The sequence below is a fragment of the Cucumis sativus genome, chromosome 4, assembly GCF_000004075.3.
Source record: "Cucumis sativus cultivar 9930 chromosome 4, Cucumber_9930_V3, whole genome shotgun sequence".
Lineage (NCBI taxonomy): Eukaryota > Viridiplantae > Streptophyta > Magnoliopsida > Cucurbitales > Cucurbitaceae > Cucumis > Cucumis sativus.
Window position 1 is genome coordinate 2,125,066 of NC_026658.2, and position 19,307 is coordinate 2,144,372.

A 19,307-nucleotide genomic window follows, 5' to 3' on the forward strand; every position below is an offset into this window, starting at 1 on the left:
TAATAACTAATCACCATTAAGATTTTGAAAAGTAATTTTGAATGACTAAAACACTATTTAACCCTCTAAGAAAGTTACCACGAGCTCAGCTAAGTAAAAACTGAACACAAATGATTAGCACAAATGCATGCATATCAACTGCACGAAGCACGAAGATCATTATATGCACATTTCAAGTGTGCTTTCTGCTGATTGAAAGATGGCGTGGGTGTGTCTTTTTAGATAACAAAAGCTTTGAGTTGTAATAATTGATGTGTGTTCATCAAACAACTATAGTCCAACAAATATCAAGAAGAAACAAAGTCTGGTCAGTGAAGATGTCTAGCAACACCTATGTGTTTTCTATTTTTCTGTATCAAAACTGGAAAGTATACTATATATCATAAACAATGCTTCTGTGTATAAAAAGCTAGACATATCTCAGAAAAGAGCAGTAAAAATAAGCATACCATTAATATATTAGGCATAGAACTGAAATAAGGATACATGCAAAACGTGTAAGGTGTAACACATCAAAGAATGGATAAAAATGTTTGACCCGTATCTGTCCACACAGAATATCTGTTACTGTGTAGTCATCAGAAGCCAATTCATTAATTTAGGAGCATATACTAAGGATACAACCAAAGCTAGAAGGATCCATCCATAATGCTCCACCAAATACATATTATGCATGCATCATATAACCAAAATGAGCTACTTGTAGACCAAGCCAACCGTTAGAAGTTGGAGAAACTTTAAACGTTATACACATGTTTAACAGAAGAATTCAAGGTTTAGTTGGTGACAATCATGTTTCTTATTCCATGTTTTCGGTTTTCTAAAAAAAAGTTTGATAATTGATTTTTGTTTCTTAAAATGAGAAACAAGAAATGACAATTTACCAGTGGGGGGAACAAATTCTGAATACATTCACAGCAAGAGACCACGAGGTAGAATGAGCTACCAAACTATACCCAACTATTTACATTATTCATTAACATGAATTTGTTGTCTTAATTTATCTAATGGTATGCATAAGTAAGAGTTAGAACTTATATCCCAGACATCCCTTTTGATTAGGGAGAAGTTTCGTCTAGACTTCACAGAAAGGTCTAGCACTAATTGTACATTTTGAGGGGACAAATGAACAGGTCAAGCAGGTTTGAATTATACAGCTTGAGAAGGTATAATGGTATATCAGCAGAGGTTTAATAGCCCATGCACAAACAGATGAGACTAGAACCAGTAGCTTCAGCCCTTCCTATAGATCATCAGGCTTCACTTAAAGATTTTCTCAGCTTACCAGGTCAATCTTTATATTCAGTATTCACAAAGTTCTTTTTCTGAATTCTGAAGGGGCCCTTTGTTTCCATTAATAATAGAAATATTTTGATGATCCTTCCAAACAAATTAAATTAACCATCACCAAGGTTCTATGTGACCTCCATCTGCATCATTACTAATATCTACGTTATTTGTAGTCCAAAAGTCTCCATTCGACCAAATGCTTGGCACACCACTGTTCTCATCTTCAAAATCTAAATCCTCATACTGAAATAAACTCTCAAAACCATCATCGTAATCGTCGTCATAGTCATTTTCCATCTCATGATCATGATTATTGTTTTCATGATCATTTCCATATTTACTGTCATATATTTGAGCCTTCTTCTTCTCCCGTCTCAACCTTTTTGCTTCCTTCAAAAGCGTCATCCATTGATTTTTTATTGCTAAAGTCTCATCCTTCTCCAGAAGAACACCCTTATCGTCAAATCCTTCCACAAGGAATACAGAGTCTCTCTGACCCTTCAAACTCACATAAAATAACTCCGGATGCCTCACAATCATTCCTCTCAGTTTATTTGGTAGCCCAAAATCTTTTCTGAAATGTGTCAAGTGGTCTATTAAAGTCCTCTTCTCAACCATCATCCCCAATACCTCTCGCACCACAGCACAAGCTCGTTTCTCTGACTCGAGAGACTCCTTGGCCAACTCACTCGCTGGATTTTTGTAAGGGCATACATCTGGCAAATCCCTGAACTTAATTAGAAATTCCTGGTGGGTTCTTTTCAAATTCAGCCCCTTTCTTAGTCTCAACAAGTTGAATTTTAATGGCCTATCCACAATTAGCTCACGTGAAGGCACTTGAATGCAAGGTAAAGGCTTTGCCAACTCGGGGTCCCAGGAGACAAGCTCCAGTGCACGGCCATATGAGGTATCAACAGTCCTAAATTTTTCTGGATAATCATTACAGAGACGGGACCTAAAATTTGGGGGCAGGCTTAGATCGGGAGCAAGGTGAACCAGCTTTGATAAAAGAATCCTGTGGTGTGAAGAAAGCATAAGTAATTTCTGGAGCTTTTCAGCCAATTTGTTAGAGATTACCATTTTGAGATCAGAGTCCTGTTTAGCAATAGATGCTGCTGCTGGGGTTAGACGAACACAAAGTTGAGGGTAAAGCTTTGTTGCATTGAGTGGTGTGGGTGGATAAGGGATTGAAAAAAGTTCAAAAATGGAAGGATAACGATGAATCATTGAAAGGAGAGAACGGGGTCTGGGAAGGGAAAGATAGCCACGGCATTTGGAAAGAATGTGTAGTGGTATATAATGCTTTGGTTTAGATAGCAGTAGGATTATCAGCTTTTGCACAAATCGAGTTTTGTTATGTTTTACAGCATGCCGATCTAACGAACGACTACGAACAATCTTGATAGAGGAACAAGGAGTCAAAGTATAATGAGTTCTGAAATTTTCTTTTCTTTGACACTTGAAGTCGACTTTGGAGTGCAACCACAATGGACTGCCGCTGAGGAGGTTTGAACTAAGGGATGTTACATGCCAGTCCGTAGGGGTCAAGAAATGAGAACATAAAGCCATTTTTCAGTTTTGTATAAATGGAAGGGCTTTTAGATTACAATAGGTAAACAGATTCATCAAATTAATCTAAAGAAGATGACACATATCATTCTTCCAACTCTAACTCAAGAGCACCCACCAGATGGGGGATGCTACTGTCTGGCATCAACAGATTAAACTGCAAGCAACTATCTTGAGGTTCTTTACCACCTGCAGAACATAAATTGCATTTATGCAGTTAACATTTCAGTACAGTTTATGGTCCCATGGTATTTATACTTTCTTGACTTGTACAAAGTGAAAATTCTGAATAGAAAAAATAGCAAGGTGCAGCAGAGTCCAAAAAAGCATTTCGATAGTAAAATACTGAAATGTAAATAAACAAAAGCAGAATATTCACAAGAGAATGCCTAAATTTTTCATCTTCTTGAATTCATAATGAACCGTATGTAAATAAGTGAAAGAAAATTGTTTGGCGTCATGGGAGAGAGTAAACTAGAAAATAGTAAACCAAGACTTCTTTTTTGTCTACAGATTCTTCTTATGACTGTAAATTTCAGGTTTTTAAAGAGTATGATATGAGGAGGAAATCTCTTCAGATATCCTTCTCTTAAAAAACTTCTTTTCAGTTACATGGGTAATAAGAGTAAAAAACCATAGAACAAAGTAAAAGCGTCGACCTCAGAAAAGTTCAGCGATCAAACAATTACTCCATTTTATCTCCTTTTTTCCCCCTTCTCCCTGGGGTTAGATTAAATCACGATACTAAATTAGCAAATCCCAACCACAGCAATCAATATCCTTCACTATAAACGTAAATATAATGCAAACCCACTACCTATTCCACACTGTTCACTTTCTTTCCATAACTATTGGTATTCTAAAATTCACAAAACCAAATGCCGATTTCCTCAAGCACTACCACCATTATTCTCGATCCAAACATCAAACACCTCTTAGGCAAGAACAGAAATTAATTAAAAGAAGAAAAAAAAGAGAAACAAACCCACTTTTAGTATCCATCTCCTAACATAAATCTAGCTAAGTAAATGATTTTAGACACAGCTACAAGATGAATTGATTCAACTTAGTGGCATGACATGCATATAGTCTCACGAATCCGCACCCTAAACAGAGTTTAAGACGTAAAGTAGCACAGCATGAGATTGTAAATGAGAAGTAATGTAAAAGATAAACGAACATCAGCAAACCTGTTGAAAGGTGCGAAGAACTGAAGAGCGGTTTGTAAGCAAGCAGCTAAGACCCGACTCGATAGCAATAGAGGAGGATGAAGGGTTACAATTTTTTTATTATTTATTTCAATATTGGATTCAATACGAAGCCTAGAAATTCAAATCATTAGAAAAAAAACAATAGATGGACTTATTGTATTCCAAAAATTATGAGGACAAAATAGTAAAAACGTGAACTTTCTTCTTCTTTTTTGGTACCAAACGATAATGATTAGGAGAAATATTTATGCATAAACTTTTGGTTACTATAGACTTAACTTTTGATAAATGTGAATCAAGGCTATTAGACAAAATTTTCTTCTAAAGATCGTTAGATATTTGAAGAATTTTTTACCCATTCAATCTAACTCTTCAATTACTCAAAGTTTTCGAACAAAAATGTTTGTTTTAAAATGTGGGATAGGCTATGATTGATGTATTCTACATGTCACTAATGACCAAAAGTCTTCAAATTTATGTATTGGAGTAGGAATGGTGACAGCCCACCTATTAAACCCAAAGGAAAGTAGGAAACAATCACTCCATTCATCTCTATAACCCAAAAGCTTGAACATGGCGGAATTTCTTTGGACTTTCGCAGCTCAAGAGCTGTTGAAGAAGACAGTGAAGCTCGCAGCAGAACAGATCGGCCTGGCATGGGGTTTCAACAATGAGCTGTCAAACCTCAGAGACTCTCTACTTATGGTGGAAGCCATTCTTCGTGATGTCGACAGAATTAAGGCAGAGCATCAAGCTGTGAAGCTATGGGTAGAGAAGCTTGAAGCTATTATTTTCGAAGTCGATGTTCTACTGGATGAGCTCGCTTACGAAGATCTTCGCCGCAAGGTTGAACCCCAAAAAGAGATGATGGTAAGTAATTTCATTTCTTTCTCCAAAACCCCTCTTGTTTTTCGTCTCAAAATGGCCAATAAAATCAAGAACATTGCTAAGATGTTGGAAAGACATTATTCTGCTGCTAGTACTGTGGGGCTTGTTGCTATATTATCTAAACAGACTGAACCTGATTTTAGCCAAATTCAGGAGACAGATTCGTTTCTTGATGAGTATGGAGTTATTGGGAGAGAAAGTGAAGTTTTGGAGATTGTGAATGTATCTGTCGATCTTAGCTATAGGGAGAATTTGTCTGTTTTGCCAATTGTTGGCATGGGTGGATTAGGAAAGACAGCTTTGGCTAAGGTAATATTCAATCATGAATTGATAAAGGGGAATTTTGATAGAGCTGTATGGGTGTGTGTTTCGGAACCTTTTCTTATCAAGAAGATTTTAAGAGCAATTTTGGAAACTCTTAATTCTCATTTTGGTGGCTTAGATAGTAAAGAAGCCTTACTTCAAGAGCTACAAAAGTTGTTGAATGATAAAAAGTATTTTCTAGTTCTTGATGATGTTTGGAATGAGAATCCTATCCTCTGGAATGAGTTGAAAGGTTGTTTGTTAAAGATTAGCCAAAGATCTGGAAATGTTGTTGTTGTGACTACTAGGAGTGACAGAGTTGCTGAAATCATGGAGACACATTCTAGATATCATTTGACAAAACTATCCGATGACCATTGCTGGTCTTTATTCAAGAAATATGCATTTGGAAATGAATTGCTACGAATTCCTGAATTGGATATTGTTCAGAAAGAGCTCGTTAAAAGATTTGGAGGCATACCATTGGCTGTAAAAGTGATGGGAGGAATCGTTAAATTTGACGAGAATCACGAGGGATTGCAGAAATCTTTGGAGAATCTAATGAGACTTCAATTGCAAGATGAAAACCATGTTGTATCCACAATAAAGTTAACTGTAGATCGCCTACCATTGCCATCGTTAAAACAATGTTTTGCCTACTGTTCAAATTTTCCAAAAGACTTTAAGTTCAGAAAAGAAGCCCTTATTCAGATGTGGATAGCACAAGGCTTTATTCAACCGTCTTTGGGAAGTGATGAAATGATGGAGGATATTGGTGAGAAGTACTTCAATGTTTTGTTGTCTCGCTTCTTGTTTCAAGATATTGTCAAGGATAATAGAGGGAGAATTATATTCTGTAAGATGCATGATCTTATACATGATGTTGCATGTGCTATTTCAAATTCTCCAGGATTGAAATGGGATCCTTCAGATTTGTTTGATGGAGAACCTTGGAGACGTCAAGCTTGCTTTGCTAGCCTTGAACTAAAAACGCCAGATTGTAATGAAAATCCTTCTAGAAAGTTGCACATGTTGACATTTGATAGTCATGTGTTTCACAATAAGGTCACAAACTTTCTCTACTTGCGGGTTTTAATTACACATTCGTGGTTTATATGTAAATTACCAAATTCAATTGCTAAGCTGAAGCATTTGAGGTATCTTGACATTTCATATTCTACCATAAGGGAGCTACCAGATTCCGCTGTTTTGCTTTATAATTTGCAAACACTGAAGCTTTCAAGATTTTTAAACGGCCTTCCAAAAAATTTGAGGAAGTTGGTTAGTTTAAGACATTTAGAATTTTTCTCTGATCCTTGTAATCCTAAACAAATGCCTCAACATTTGGGTAAATTGATTCAACTTCAAACGTTGTCTAGCTTTGTAGTTGGGTTTGATGATGGATGTAAGATAGAAGAACTCAGATCTTTGAGAAATCTTAAAGGTAAGTTAAGCCTTTTATGTCTTGAGCGAGTGAAAAGTAAAAAGGAAGCCATGGCTGCAAATTTGGTGGAGAAGAGGAATATTTCATATCTGTCTTTTTATTGGGCCTTGAGATGTGAAAGATCAGAGGGAAGCAACTACAATGATCTGAACGTGTTAGAAGGACTTCAACCACATAAAAATCTTCAAGCTTTGAGAATTCAAAACTTTTTAGGCAAACTTCTGCCCAATGTTATTTTTGTCGAAAATTTGGTCGAGATATATCTACACGAATGCGAAATGTGTGAAACTTTACCAACACTTGGGCAGTTATCAAAGCTTGAAGTACTCGAACTTCGTTGTCTATATAGTGTAAGAAGTATTGGAGAAGAATTTTATGGGAATTACCTTGAGAAGATGATTTTATTCCCAACATTGAAAGCATTTCATATCTGTGAAATGATCAATCTAGAGAATTGGGAAGAAATAATGGTTGTATCAAATGGTACAATCTTTTCCAACCTTGAAAGCTTCAACATTGTTTGTTGTCCGAGATTGACGAGCATTCCAAACCTTTTTGCATCTCAGCATGAGAGTTCATTTCCAAGCTTACAACATTCGGCAAAGCTTCGATCTCTAAAGATTTTGGGATGTGAAAGTTTGCAAAAACAACCAAATGGTTTAGAATTCTGCAGCTCCCTTGAAAACATGTGGATAAGCAACTGTTCTAACTTGAACTACCCTCCAAGCTTGCAGAATATGCAGAATTTAACTTCTTTAAGCATAACCGAGTTTCGAAAGCTGCCAGACGGGTTAGCTCAGGTTTGTAAGTTGAAAAGCTTGAGTGTTCATGGTTACTTGCAAGGTTACGATTGGAGTCCTCTTGTACATCTTGGTTCACTCGAAAATCTTGTGTTGGTTGACTTGGATGGAAGTGGTGCAATACAACTTCCTCAACAACTTGAGCAACTCACTTCTTTGAGATCACTGCATATTTCGCATTTTAGTGGCATTGAAGCGCTACCAGAATGGTTCGGAAACTTTACATGTTTGGAAACGTTGAAGCTTTACAATTGTGTAAACTTGAAAGACATGGCGTCGAAGGAAGCTATGTCAAAACTTACAAGATTAACGAGTCTACGAGTTTATGGATGTCCACAACTTAAGCTTAATATAGGAGACTTTGAGCGGGTAAACATTTCCCTTGTACCTACCATCAGTTGAATTCCAATCTTCACTATAGCTTTTTTTAGTTAAACTATGGTTACTTGCAACAAAACACTGTTTCAATAACGATGATGGTAGTAATCCACGGTTAATTTTATCGTGGATAAAATGAGATTTTATTTTGTAATAGAATTCTCGTTTCGGTCTAATTTCAGTGTTTATTCTAGTACTTTTATGTTTAATGGTATGTCACCAAATTCCTCGACGAGCTCTTCCCGAACCTTATCGACATTGGAATGACTGGCTGGTCGTTTTCAAAAACACATTTATTAAATAAAAACCAAGAAGAATTTTCTTAATTAATACCTATGTCTCCATGATGATTGCAACTTCATCACTCTTGGTGGTCAGTCACAACTACAAAACTGCACAAATACTTTTATGATCTTTAACAAACAAGCTTTGAATGGAATTTAAGATTCACATTGCATTAGTTCTTATTGGAGAGTCTAAATTTATTCATTATATAAGTTTAGAGATTTAGATTTAAGTGATAAAAATTACACGTCGTCTCACATACTATTTATTTAAATAAAACATAATCGAGAGTTTAAATTAATACACTTGTGAAAGTTTAAAATTTAAACCAATACAATTATTAGTTTATGATTTAAATTTAAATGGTCCTTCAAGTTCAAGATTTAACTCGATATAGTTATTGAGTTATGTTTTAAATTGATAAAGTATAAATTAATATTTTTTTTTGGCTAAATTATAAAAAAATACCTATAAATTTTATATTTGTGTTAAAAATGCTTCTAAAGTTCTAAAAGTTTCAAAAAATACCCTTAAAATTCTAAAATGAATTAAAAAATACTGTTGCAGTTGGTTTTGAATGGTAACAATTAAAATTTTATTTGAAAAATAACCATAAAGTTTCAAATTCTTTGAACTTAAAAAGGAAAAAAAAGGTTAAAAAATGACATTTGCTATGTTAGGAAGTTGTAAAGTCTCAAATTAAAAAAATAATGATTCACAATTACAAATACATCTAATAAAAAAGTAGTGGCAGTTACAAATTAAAAAGCTTAATTGTTGATCCAATTCAACTCAATAATGAGATCTAAATACACAATACAAGATTAATAAAATGAGAAGAAGAAAAAAAAGATAATAAACAAGTTCGTTGGAAGTAGTTGTCCTCACTTATGATCTTAAAGGTGAAACTTTAGTCGTTACAAACCTGAAGTGCTAGCAGCTAATATCATGTACATGCGCAATTTTCGCCCGCTCATAGCTACCTTCGTCGAGTTTAAGTTGGAAACATTCATAAGTTTCCAAACGACTTAATTTGGTGAGATTAGACATGGCTTCTATTGAAGGGAAACTTTTCAAATTTTTGCAATAACGTAGATTTAACGTCTCTAAAGATGTAAGGTTTCCCAACCATTCTGGCAAAGAATCAATGTCACTAAAACGTTCGATATCCAATGATCTTAAAGCGGTGAGATACTCAAGTTGTCGAGGAAGTTGCAGAAGTAAATTACTTACTCCTGTGTTAACCAACCGAAGAATTTCAATCGATGAATTGAGATACATGAATGGACTCCAATCCAAACCTTGCAATTCCCCATAAACATCCAATCTTTTCAAGTTATGAATGGTGGCAAGCCCCTCCGGCAACTTCTCGAAAGCTTGGATGCTCAAGGACGACAAGTTTGGCATACTTTTCAAATTTGGAAGAGAATTATTGTTAACGTTAGGACAATTGCATATGACCATATTTTCAATGGAGCTGCAGAGATTTAACCAATGTGGTAACTTTGTCAATTTTTCACAATAAAAAATCTTGAGAGATTGAAGCTTTGGAGGAACTTGAAAAAGGTTAGGAATATTCATCAATTTCGAACACCAAACAATGCTCAAGCTTTCAAGATGAGGAAAGGTCGCACCATAGTTTGATGAACTCCCTATTTCTTGCCAAAGCTCTAAACTTTTCATTTGGGAAATATGAAGGGTCTTGAGTTTAGGGAATAACAATGAAGACCACTCATTGTGGTAACTATTATTGTTCCCATAAAATTCATCCCCAATACTTTTTACACTATCTAAGCAACGAATATGAAGTAATTCAAGCTTAGATAAGTGCCCCAACATTGGCAAAGTTTCACATCTTTTGCAATCATATAGAATTACCTCCACCAAATTTTCAACAAAGAGGCCATTAGGCAGAACACCTCCAAAGTTTTCAATTTTCAAGGCTTGAAGGTTTTTGTGTGGTCGAAGCCCTTCCAACACATTCAAATCATTGTTACTACAATCTTCTCTTTCACTTAACAAACTCCATTGAAAATATAGATCAGAAATGTTTTCCTTCATTGCCAAATTTGCAGCCATAGCCTCGGTTTTACTTTTGACATGCTCAAGATGGAAAAGGCTTAGTTCACCTTTAAGGTTATTCAGTGGTCCAAGTTCCTCTATCTTACATCCTTTGTCGAAACCGACTACAAAACTCGAAAGCGTTTGAAGTTGAAGCAATCGACTCAGATGTTGAGGCATTTGTTTAGTTTGAGTTGAGAGAGAGAATTCTAAATGCCTTAAATTGACCAATTTTCTCAATTTTGTAGGAAGATGCATAATTTTACTTCCAAGCCTCAATGTCTGCAGATTATAGAGTGAAACAATAGAGTCTGGAAGCGTTCTTATTAGAGAGTGTGAAATGTCGAGGTACCTTAAATGCTTCAACTTAGCAATTGAATCTGGCAGTTGATGTATAAACCATGAATGAATAATTAAAACGCACAAGTAGGTGAAGTTGCTGATCTCATTGTGAAATACATGACTATCAAAGGTTGGCAGGTGAAACCGTTCAACAACATTTTCACTGCAATGAAGTGTTCTAATTTCATGACCGATCGAAAGAGCTTTGTCTCCATTAGATTTGCCACTCAGTCTCAATTTTTGAGCATTTGAAATAGCACATGCAACATCATGTACAACATCGTGCATCTTGCAATACAGAATTCTTTCTCTGTCATCTTTGACGACATCTTGAAACAAAGAGCGAGACAACAAAGTATTAAAGTAGTTTGCTCCAATATCCTCCATCGTTACATTGCTCCCACTAGGTAGATGAATAAACCCTTGTGCTATCCACATTTGAACAAGTGGTTCTCTTATAAATAAGAAGCCTCGTGGAAAGTTTGAACAATAGGCAAAACATTGCTTCAATGAAGATGATGGCAGCCTGTCCACACTTAATTTTATGGTAGATAAAATACTATTTTCATATTGTAATGGACTTATGATTAGATTTTCCAAAGTTGATCGCAATCCTTGACAACATTTATTCTTGTCTAATTTCACCATTCCTCCAAACACTTTCACAACCAAAGGTATGCCACCAAATCTTTTAACAAGCTCTTCTCTGATTACATGATCAACTCTTGGAGTCACTGGCAAATCACTTCCAAATGCACATTTTTCAAATAAAGTCCAACAATAATCATTTGATAACTTTCTCAAACGATGTCTTTGATGATTTGTCTCCACAATATTTGCAACTTCATCACTCCTAGTAGTCACAACAATAACACTTCCAAATTTTTTATTGGCCTTTAGCAAACAAGCCCTTAACTCATTCCACAGATCAGGATTTTCATTCCAGACATCGTCAAGCACCAGAAAATACTTTTTGTTCCTCAACAATTTTTGAAGCTCTTGAAGTAAAGCTTCCTTATTGTCTAATCCACCAAAATTAGCATTAAGAGTTTCCAAAATTGCTCTTAAAATCTTGTTGATAACAAAAGGTTCAGACACACACACCCATATCATTCTATCGAAATTCTCCCTTATCATTTCATGATGAAATATCGCCTTCGCCAAAGATGTTTTTCCTAGTCCACCTATACCAACAATTGGTAAAACAGATAGAGCTGCTTCTTGTTTGCTAAGTTCAAGTAGTTTATTCACTATCTCTAATACTTCAGCTTCCCTCCCTATAACTCCAATCTCATCAAGAAACGAGTCTGTCTCTAGAATTTGGCTAGGTTCGGACTCGACTTCTTTGGATGTTATAGCAACAAGCCCCATGATACTCGCTGCACAATAATGCTCGTCTAACCTTTTAGCAATAGCTTTAATTTTATTGGCCATTTTGAGGCGAAAAACAAGGGGATTTTTGGAGGATGAAACGAAACTACGTACCGGCCTGGCGTCCACCTTGCGTCGAAGATCTTCGTAAGAGAGCTCGTCGAGTAAAACGTCGGCTTCAAAAACGATATGTTCAAGCTTCTCCACCCATAGCCTCAAGGCTTGATGTTCTGCCTTGATTCTGTTAACATCACGTAGGATGGCTTCTACCATTAGTAAAGAGTCCCTTAGTTTTGAAAGATCCTTCTTAAACCCCCATGACATGCCAATTTGCTCTGCCACAAGCTTCACTGTCTTCTTTAACACTTCATCTACAGCAAAGCTCCATAGGAAATCCGCCATATTTTCTTGTCTTGGTTTCTCAAGTCTGCAATTAAAATATATTTTGGATTTTTGTACCGACGTCCCCTCTTCGAGGCGAACATGAAAGAGATTGATTGACTAAAAGACCCAATCTCAAACCTCATAATGCATGGTTTTGGCTCCACTTTTGCTTACATTATCATGAGTCAAAGTCACAAAACAGACTCTGAATTTTTTCTTTTTCTCCTGCCTTTTCTTCTTCTTAATTTGCTTTCGTCAATTTGTGCAATTCATTCTCAAATCTTTCTTACTCCATTTGTCACCGACCATCAGGTGCAATGGAGCAACAAAGCAAACAGCAAAGAGTGAAAGCAAAAGAAAAAGGTCAATTCTCACATAATTATTTTTAACATTCTACTTGCACCATAAGAAAAATTGCCATAACAATCATGTGAAGCATACGTTGATCTTCAATGCTCGATTCTTGCATGCTTATCTTGATACTCATTTCTTAGTTTTTGATTGCTCAACTTTAATTCTATCAATATGATAGAGTGGGAATCAAGAACGAGTAGCAAAAGCGAGCAAGTGTCAAGTCATCACGAGCTATAACAAGATTAAGTTGCAAGAATCAACTATTAAGAGTTGTCATACATACTTGTTATTGGTAATTTCACTTATAATAGCAAATGCAAAAAAAAAAAAATCTAAAATATGGATCCTTTTTAAATTTTAATGGATGATCCATCAACATTCCAAATTTATCGAACATTTGTGTCCACAAAAACATTGGGCCATCTAAAAAAAATCTTATATACACGACGTCCTTGATATTCTAAAAAAGAAAGTTTGAAGACTTCAAATATATGTGTAAATCTTATATACTCTAAAAGATATTTTCAAGGCCTATATACACATATACACATGTACACTGTAGTCAAGTAGGCTTGGTTGGATGTTATTGTGACGGTACGAAATCAATTAGAGAACTTTGAGATGGGTTTTTGATGTTGTATTGAAGTGAGTTCAATCAAAGCTTGGAAAAAGCTTTCTTACGAAGGTAAGGGGGCGGTTATACACTCAATTGAGGGGAGTATAAGTACATTATATTGATGGGATCCATACAAAGCTTGAAGAAGAGAGTAATTGTAGGAGTGAGGAGGGAGAAGTTAAAGTTGAGACGAAAGAATAAGGTATACAGATAAATACTCCATTGTAATTTAACTCTTTATAAGTTGAATTTTTTTTTTTTCTATTAGGGCATACAATCCTCCAAATAGTAAGTAATATTGCACTAAACGAGTTATGAATATTTTCGTCTCACAATCTCTTTGCTCTTCTTTGATATTATGTTATTATATTTGTCGGCAATTTTGTTACGCAACCATACCCTATTTCTTAGTCATCTCTAAAACATCTCTTTTTTTTTTTCTCCATATATTGACTTTTCTATGTAATTTCTTTTCAAAGTGCATTTAAGAACTAAGTCCCGTAATTTAATTTGCCACTAAAACCACTTACTTGAACAATTGATTCATTCGTGAGAGAAAATTAAAATTTAATCGAAGGAAGAACTTTTTTTTTAAAAAAAAAGAAAAAATGTTAATATATTTCAAAAATAGAGTAGGTAAGATTTAGAGAACGTGTGTTAGGTCGGTCAAAGAAATTATGTTTTGATCTCGATTAAATTTATTTTTTTAGTACAATAAAGATCAAAAGATGTGAACTACAATTTTTTTGGTCACAGCTCATCGACACATTTATATTATCCATAATATGATACTTAACTATTTTACTATTCAAAGCAATCAAATTTACATAGGAATCTTTTTGTAAGAATGATTTGTTCACGAGATCTTTTACGATTAGTAAACTCGTCCCTTCGTAAAGGATTCTAACATTTTTCTTACATCATAGTGCACTACCACATTTTATAACGCGATAACCATTTTTATTACGGTTTTAGATGAGAAAAATGAAAGAATGTGCTAGAGATGATCGTCAAGTTAAGGCCATGTATACATTATAAAAAGCAATAGTGTGTTCTAAGGATAAGTATAAGTTTGTGAGGGAGAAGTTAGTTAGTTACATGGGAAATTAACAAAAATAGGATAATTTTTAAGGGTTTAAAGAGTTTTAGGATGAATTTTAAAAAATATGACATCTAAGACAAATTAACTAGGAAAAGTCTATATTACCCTCTAGTTATAAAAAAACCTAAAAAGCAATTTATTGAATTCCTTCTCCTTCTTCCTCTATTTTCTCACTTCCAAAAAGAATATTTCATTTTTCTCTCATCTTTCCTTGTGCGTATTAAAACCTTTGATTTTTTTTTTCTTTCTTTTCCATTTTTCATTCACAAAACTACAAAAACAATGGTAGTTTCAGTGATTTCATTGTGGAACATTCACAAAGATGTGTACGAGATAGGTGTGAGATGTGTACGAGATAGGTGTGAGATGTGTACGAGATAGGCTAAGAGGGATTAAAGAAAAGTTCAATTAGTTTACAAGCCTAGAGGATTAATAGTGGAGAAGAAATGGATGGAAGTGGAGAAGAAATGAACGGAAGAGAAGAAACGTGGGCACCAAAAATTGAAGGAAGGAAAAAGAAAAGAGAAAGGAGGAAGTTAAATGATAGTATTTTCGTCATTTCACCTCTAATTTATCCTAAATATCAACTTTTTTACAATCAATACTGAAAATCTTATCTAGCTCATTTTTGGCTCTGTCAATTCCGGGAGTTACATCCCAACAAGAAAAGAAATGGTTACATCAAATGTGGACTTAAGACTAAATACCCACTTGTACAATCAATGCCGTGAATGGCAAGAACAAGAATTCAAAGAAGAGAAAAGTGAGCACTAGAAAAGAACCAACAACCATGGTGGAAAATTTGGATCAGATTTCCCACTAATTTAGAACTTCTTCTCTTTGAGAAAAGTATGGCTGAATTCCTTTGGACATTTGCTGTGGAAGAGACGTTGAAGAGAACGGTGAACGTTGCAGCTCAGAAAATTTCTCTCGTTTGGGGTTTGGAAGATGAACTTTCAAATTTAAGCAAATGGCTACTCGATGCTGGAGCCCTTTTGCGCGATATCGATAGGGAAATACTTCGCAAGGAATCGGTGAAGAGATGGGCAGATGGGCTTGAAGATATCGTTAGTGAAGCTGAGGATCTTTTGGACGAGCTTGCTTATGAAGATCTTCGAAGAAAAGTGGAAACAAGTTCAAGGGTGTGTAATAATTTCAAATTTTCTTCTGTTCTTAACCCTCTTGTTCGTCATGATATGGCCTGTAAAATGAAGAAAATTACTAAAATGTTAAAACAACATTATCGCAACTCTGCTCCTTTAGGGCTTGTTGGGAAGGAATCCATGGAGAAAGAAGATGGAGGTAATAATCTTAGGCAGATTAGGGAAACAACTTCGATTCTGAATTTTGATGTTGTGGGAAGGGAAACTGAAGTTTTAGACATATTGAGATTGGTGATTGATTCTAGTAGTAATGAGTATGAGCTTCCTTTGTTGATTGTACCGATTGTAGGGATGGGTGGAGTTGGAAAAACAACTTTGGCGAAATTGGTTTTTCGTCATGAGTTGATCAAGAAACATTTTCATGAAACAATATGGATATGTGTGTCGGAACACTTCAACATCGACGAGATTTTGGTAGCAATTTTGGAAAGTTTGACGGATAAAGTTCCAACCAAAAGGGAAGCTGTACTTCGCAGGCTTCAAAAAGAGTTGCTAGACAAAAGATGTTTCCTTGTTTTGGATGATGTTTGGAATGAAAGTTCTAAGTTGTGGGAAGAGTTAGAAGACTGTTTAAAAGAGATAGTTGGGAAATTTGGAATCACCATTATAGTAACTACAAGGTTGGATGAAGTTGCTAATATTATGGGAACAGTTTCGGGTTATCGTTTGGAAAAGTTACCTGAAGACCATTGTTGGTCCTTATTTAAGAGAAGTGCAAATGCAAATGGAGTAAAAATGACTCCAAAGTTGGAGGCTATTCGAATAAAGTTGCTTCAAAAAATTGATGGCATACCGCTTGTTGCAAAAGTTTTGGGAGGAGCCGTGGAATTTGAAGGAGATCTTGATAGGTGGGAGACCACACTTGAAAGCATAGTAAGAGAAATTCCAATGAAACAAAAAAGTTATGTGTTGTCCATATTACAATTAAGTGTGGACCGTCTACCCTTTGTGGAAAAACAATGTTTTGCCTATTGTTCAATTTTTCCTAAAGATTGTGAAGTTGTTAAAGAAAATTTGATTAGAATGTGGATAGCACAAGGGTTTATTCAACCAACAGAAGGAGAGAACACGATGGAGGATCTGGGAGAAGGGCACTTCAACTTCCTCTTATCTCGCTCCTTATTTCAAGATGTCGTCAAGGATAAGTATGGGAGAATTACTCACTTTAAGATGCATGATCTAATACATGATGTTGCCCTTGCCATTTTGTCAACTCGTCAAAAGTCGGTATTAGATCCTACTCATTGGAATGGAAAAACGTCAAGAAAGTTGCGCACCTTACTTTACAATAACCAAGAGATCCACCATAAAGTTGCAGACTGTGTTTTCTTGCGTGTTTTAGAAGTGAATTCCTTACATATGATGAATAACTTACCAGACTTCATTGCTAAGTTGAAACACTTGAGATACCTTGACATTTCATCATGTTCTATGTGGGTTATGCCCCACTCTGTTACTACGCTTTTCAATTTACAGACACTGAAGCTTGGAAGTATAGAAAATCTTCCAATGAATTTGAGAAATTTGGTTAGACTACGTCACTTAGAATTCCACGTCTATTACAACACAAGGAAAATGCCTTCTCATATGGGTGAGTTGATTCATCTTCAAATATTGTCTTGGTTTGTTGCAGGGTTTGAGGAAGGCTGTAAAATTGAAGAACTCGGAAATTTGAAAAATTTGAAAGGTCAATTGCAACTTTCAAATCTTGAGCAAGTGAGGAGTAAAGAAGAAGCTCTAGCTGCAAAATTGGTCAATAAGAAAAACTTACGTGAGCTAACTTTTGAATGGAGTATAGATATTTTACGAGAATGTAGCAGCTACAATGACTTTGAAGTGTTGGAAGGACTTCAACCACCCAAAAATCTCAGTTCTTTGAAAATTACCAACTTTGGAGGGAAATTTTTGCCTGCTGCTACTTTTGTTGAAAATTTGGTGTTCCTATGTTTGTATGGTTGTACAAAATGTGAAAGGCTTCCAATGCTTGGACAATTAGCCAACTTGCAAGAACTTAGTATTTGTTTCATGGATAGTGTGAGAAGTATAGGGAGTGAGTTTTATGGCATTGACTCCAACCGAAGGGGTTATTTTCCCAAGTTGAAGAAATTTGACTTCTGTTGGATGTGCAACCTAGAGCAATGGGAATTAGAAGTGGCAAATCATGAGTCAAATCATTTTGGTTCTCTTCAAACTCTAAAGTTGGATAGATGTGGCAAATTGACAAAACTGCCAAATGGGTTAGAATGTTGCAAATCTGTTCATGAGGTGATAATATCAAATTGTCCTAACCTTACCTTAAATGTAGAGGAAATGCATAACCTGTCTGTTTTATTAATAGATGGGTTGAAGTTTTTGCCAAAAGGATTAGCTCTCCACCCTAACTTGAAGACCATAATGATTAAAGGATGCATAGAGGATTATGATTATAGCCCTTTCCTAAACTTGCCTTCTCTTACAAAACTTTACTTGAACGATGGCCTTGGAAATGCCACCCAGCTTCCTAAACAACTTCAGCATCTCACTGCCTTAAAGATTTTAGCCATTGAAAATTTTTATGGCATTGAAGTTCTTCCTGAATGGTTGAGAAAGCTTACATGTTTGGAGACTTTGGATCTTGTTCGTTGCAAAAACTTGAAACGGTTGCCTTCAAGAGGAGCCATGCGATGCCTCACCAAATTAAAGGATTTCAAAGTTATAGCATGTCCATTGTTGCTACTTGGGGGCCAAGCTGACCAAGAAGGTGCCAAGTATCTTCATATTCCAGCCTATCTTTGTCATGTGTATCAATCTAGAGGAAGCCCTCTTTCCAAAACATCTTCCATCTAAAGCTTGTATTATCATATCCAATGCATCCTTTGCCTTACCATTATGGACTTTCCTACAAACGGCCTTTTCTGGTTGGTGTCTTGCAAGACCTGGTGAAATCTTTACCATCTCTTCAAGGAGAAGACAATCGTGTGGTGGAAATTGCGTATGAAACGGGTGAGATGGAAACATACGAATGTGACAACAAAAGATCATGGTTTCGGTGGGGTTTAACTAATGGCTACACCAATCTGTTATTGTTGAAGACTACATGTAAAACAAGATGGGAATGTGTTACCAATAGTTAAATTTTTACGGTTGTACCTTAGTAGAGCTTGTTTAAGCTTGTTGATAGTTTGTTAGAAATAATTTTGTTTATAAATACTTTGCAATCGTTCACTAATTTTAAATGTCAAGTATTTGCAATCGTTCACTAATTTTAAATGTCAAGTATTCAAAAATTCTTTTGCAATGTACTATTTATATTCACCCTACAACGGAAGACTATGGTCTCTAAACAATTTAGAAATCTGAGTTTGAATTGGTTTCGAGTTTATTAACTATTGCATTTGATGCATTTTAATAATGTTTGAGCTTTACTGAATCACCAAATCTTGAAAGTTTCCTGGTTAAAGTGAGCTTAGTTCAATGGTAATTGACATGTCTTTTCTTCCTAAAAGTTGGAGATTTGATACTATGATCTTACCGTTTTTGTATTAACATAATGTGAAGGTATCATTTAGGATTTAGACTCCTCGTTTAATGTTTAGCAATTGGAGGTAATATGTTAGTGTTTTCATCAAACTCTACAACTCTAATAAAATAGTTGTCAATAAAACGAAAATTAAACTATTACAAGTTGATGAGACTAACATATATGACATAAAACATACAAAAATAATATACTATTGATATATTGGTTCATCCACTACTGTTCTTTT

At 35.3% G+C, this 19,307-nt stretch overlaps 4 protein-coding genes across 5 annotated transcripts; 2 read left to right on the forward strand and 2 right to left on the reverse strand.

Moving 5' to 3' along the window:
* Window positions 1-859: 859 nt before the first annotated feature.
* LOC101217073 (protein WHAT'S THIS FACTOR 1, chloroplastic) lies at window positions 860-4,205 on the reverse strand. Of its 2 annotated transcripts, none has more exons than XM_004152245.3 (2): window positions 4,050-4,205; window positions 860-3,048 (listed from the first exon to the last, which is right to left on the reverse strand). In XM_004152245.3, exon 2 carries the CDS (start codon window positions 2,857-2,859, stop codon window positions 1,405-1,407), a length of 1,455 nt encoding a protein of 484 aa, XP_004152293.1. In that variant the 5' UTR covers window positions 2,860-3,048; window positions 4,050-4,205; the 3' UTR covers window positions 860-1,404. The 2 variants fall into 2 exon arrangements, with proteins under 2 accessions (XP_004152293.1, XP_031739932.1); XM_031884072.1 differs by having other exon boundaries at window positions 4,040-4,201.
* Window positions 4,206-4,439: 234 nt separating this feature from the next.
* Window positions 4,440-8,115, forward strand: LOC101216837 (putative disease resistance protein RGA3). Its single transcript, XM_004152244.3, has one exon. The coding sequence runs from the start codon at window positions 4,644-4,646 to the stop codon at window positions 7,905-7,907; it is 3,264 nt and encodes a 1,087-aa protein (XP_004152292.1). The 5' UTR covers window positions 4,440-4,643; the 3' UTR covers window positions 7,908-8,115.
* Window positions 8,116-8,858: 743 nt separating this feature from the next.
* LOC101216607 (putative disease resistance protein RGA3) lies at window positions 8,859-12,796 on the reverse strand. The gene has a single exon (XM_004152243.3). The coding sequence runs from the start codon at window positions 12,342-12,344 to the stop codon at window positions 9,102-9,104; it is 3,243 nt and encodes a 1,080-aa protein (XP_004152291.1). The 5' UTR covers window positions 12,345-12,796; the 3' UTR covers window positions 8,859-9,101.
* A 2,265-nt stretch (window positions 12,797-15,061) lies between these two features.
* LOC101216361 (disease resistance protein RGA2) lies at window positions 15,062-18,887 on the forward strand. Its single transcript, XM_004152242.3, has one exon. The coding sequence runs from the start codon at window positions 15,250-15,252 to the stop codon at window positions 18,385-18,387; it is 3,138 nt and encodes a 1,045-aa protein (XP_004152290.1). The 5' UTR covers window positions 15,062-15,249; the 3' UTR covers window positions 18,388-18,887.
* The last annotated feature ends 420 nt before the right edge of the window (window positions 18,888-19,307 follow it).

What these genes read in the sequence shown, in the direction of transcription:
- LOC101217073 (XM_004152245.3), bottom strand. Translation starts at nt 2,859, where the DNA reads ATGGCTTTATGTTCTCATTTCTTGACCCCTACGGACTGGCATGTAACA.
- LOC101216837 (XM_004152244.3), top strand. Translation starts at nt 4,644, where the DNA reads ATGGCGGAATTTCTTTGGACTTTCGCAGCTCAAGAGCTGTTGAAGAAG.
- LOC101216607 (XM_004152243.3), bottom strand. Translation starts at nt 12,344, where the DNA reads ATGGCGGATTTCCTATGGAGCTTTGCTGTAGATGAAGTGTTAAAGAAG.
- LOC101216361 (XM_004152242.3), top strand. Translation starts at nt 15,250, where the DNA reads ATGGCTGAATTCCTTTGGACATTTGCTGTGGAAGAGACGTTGAAGAGA.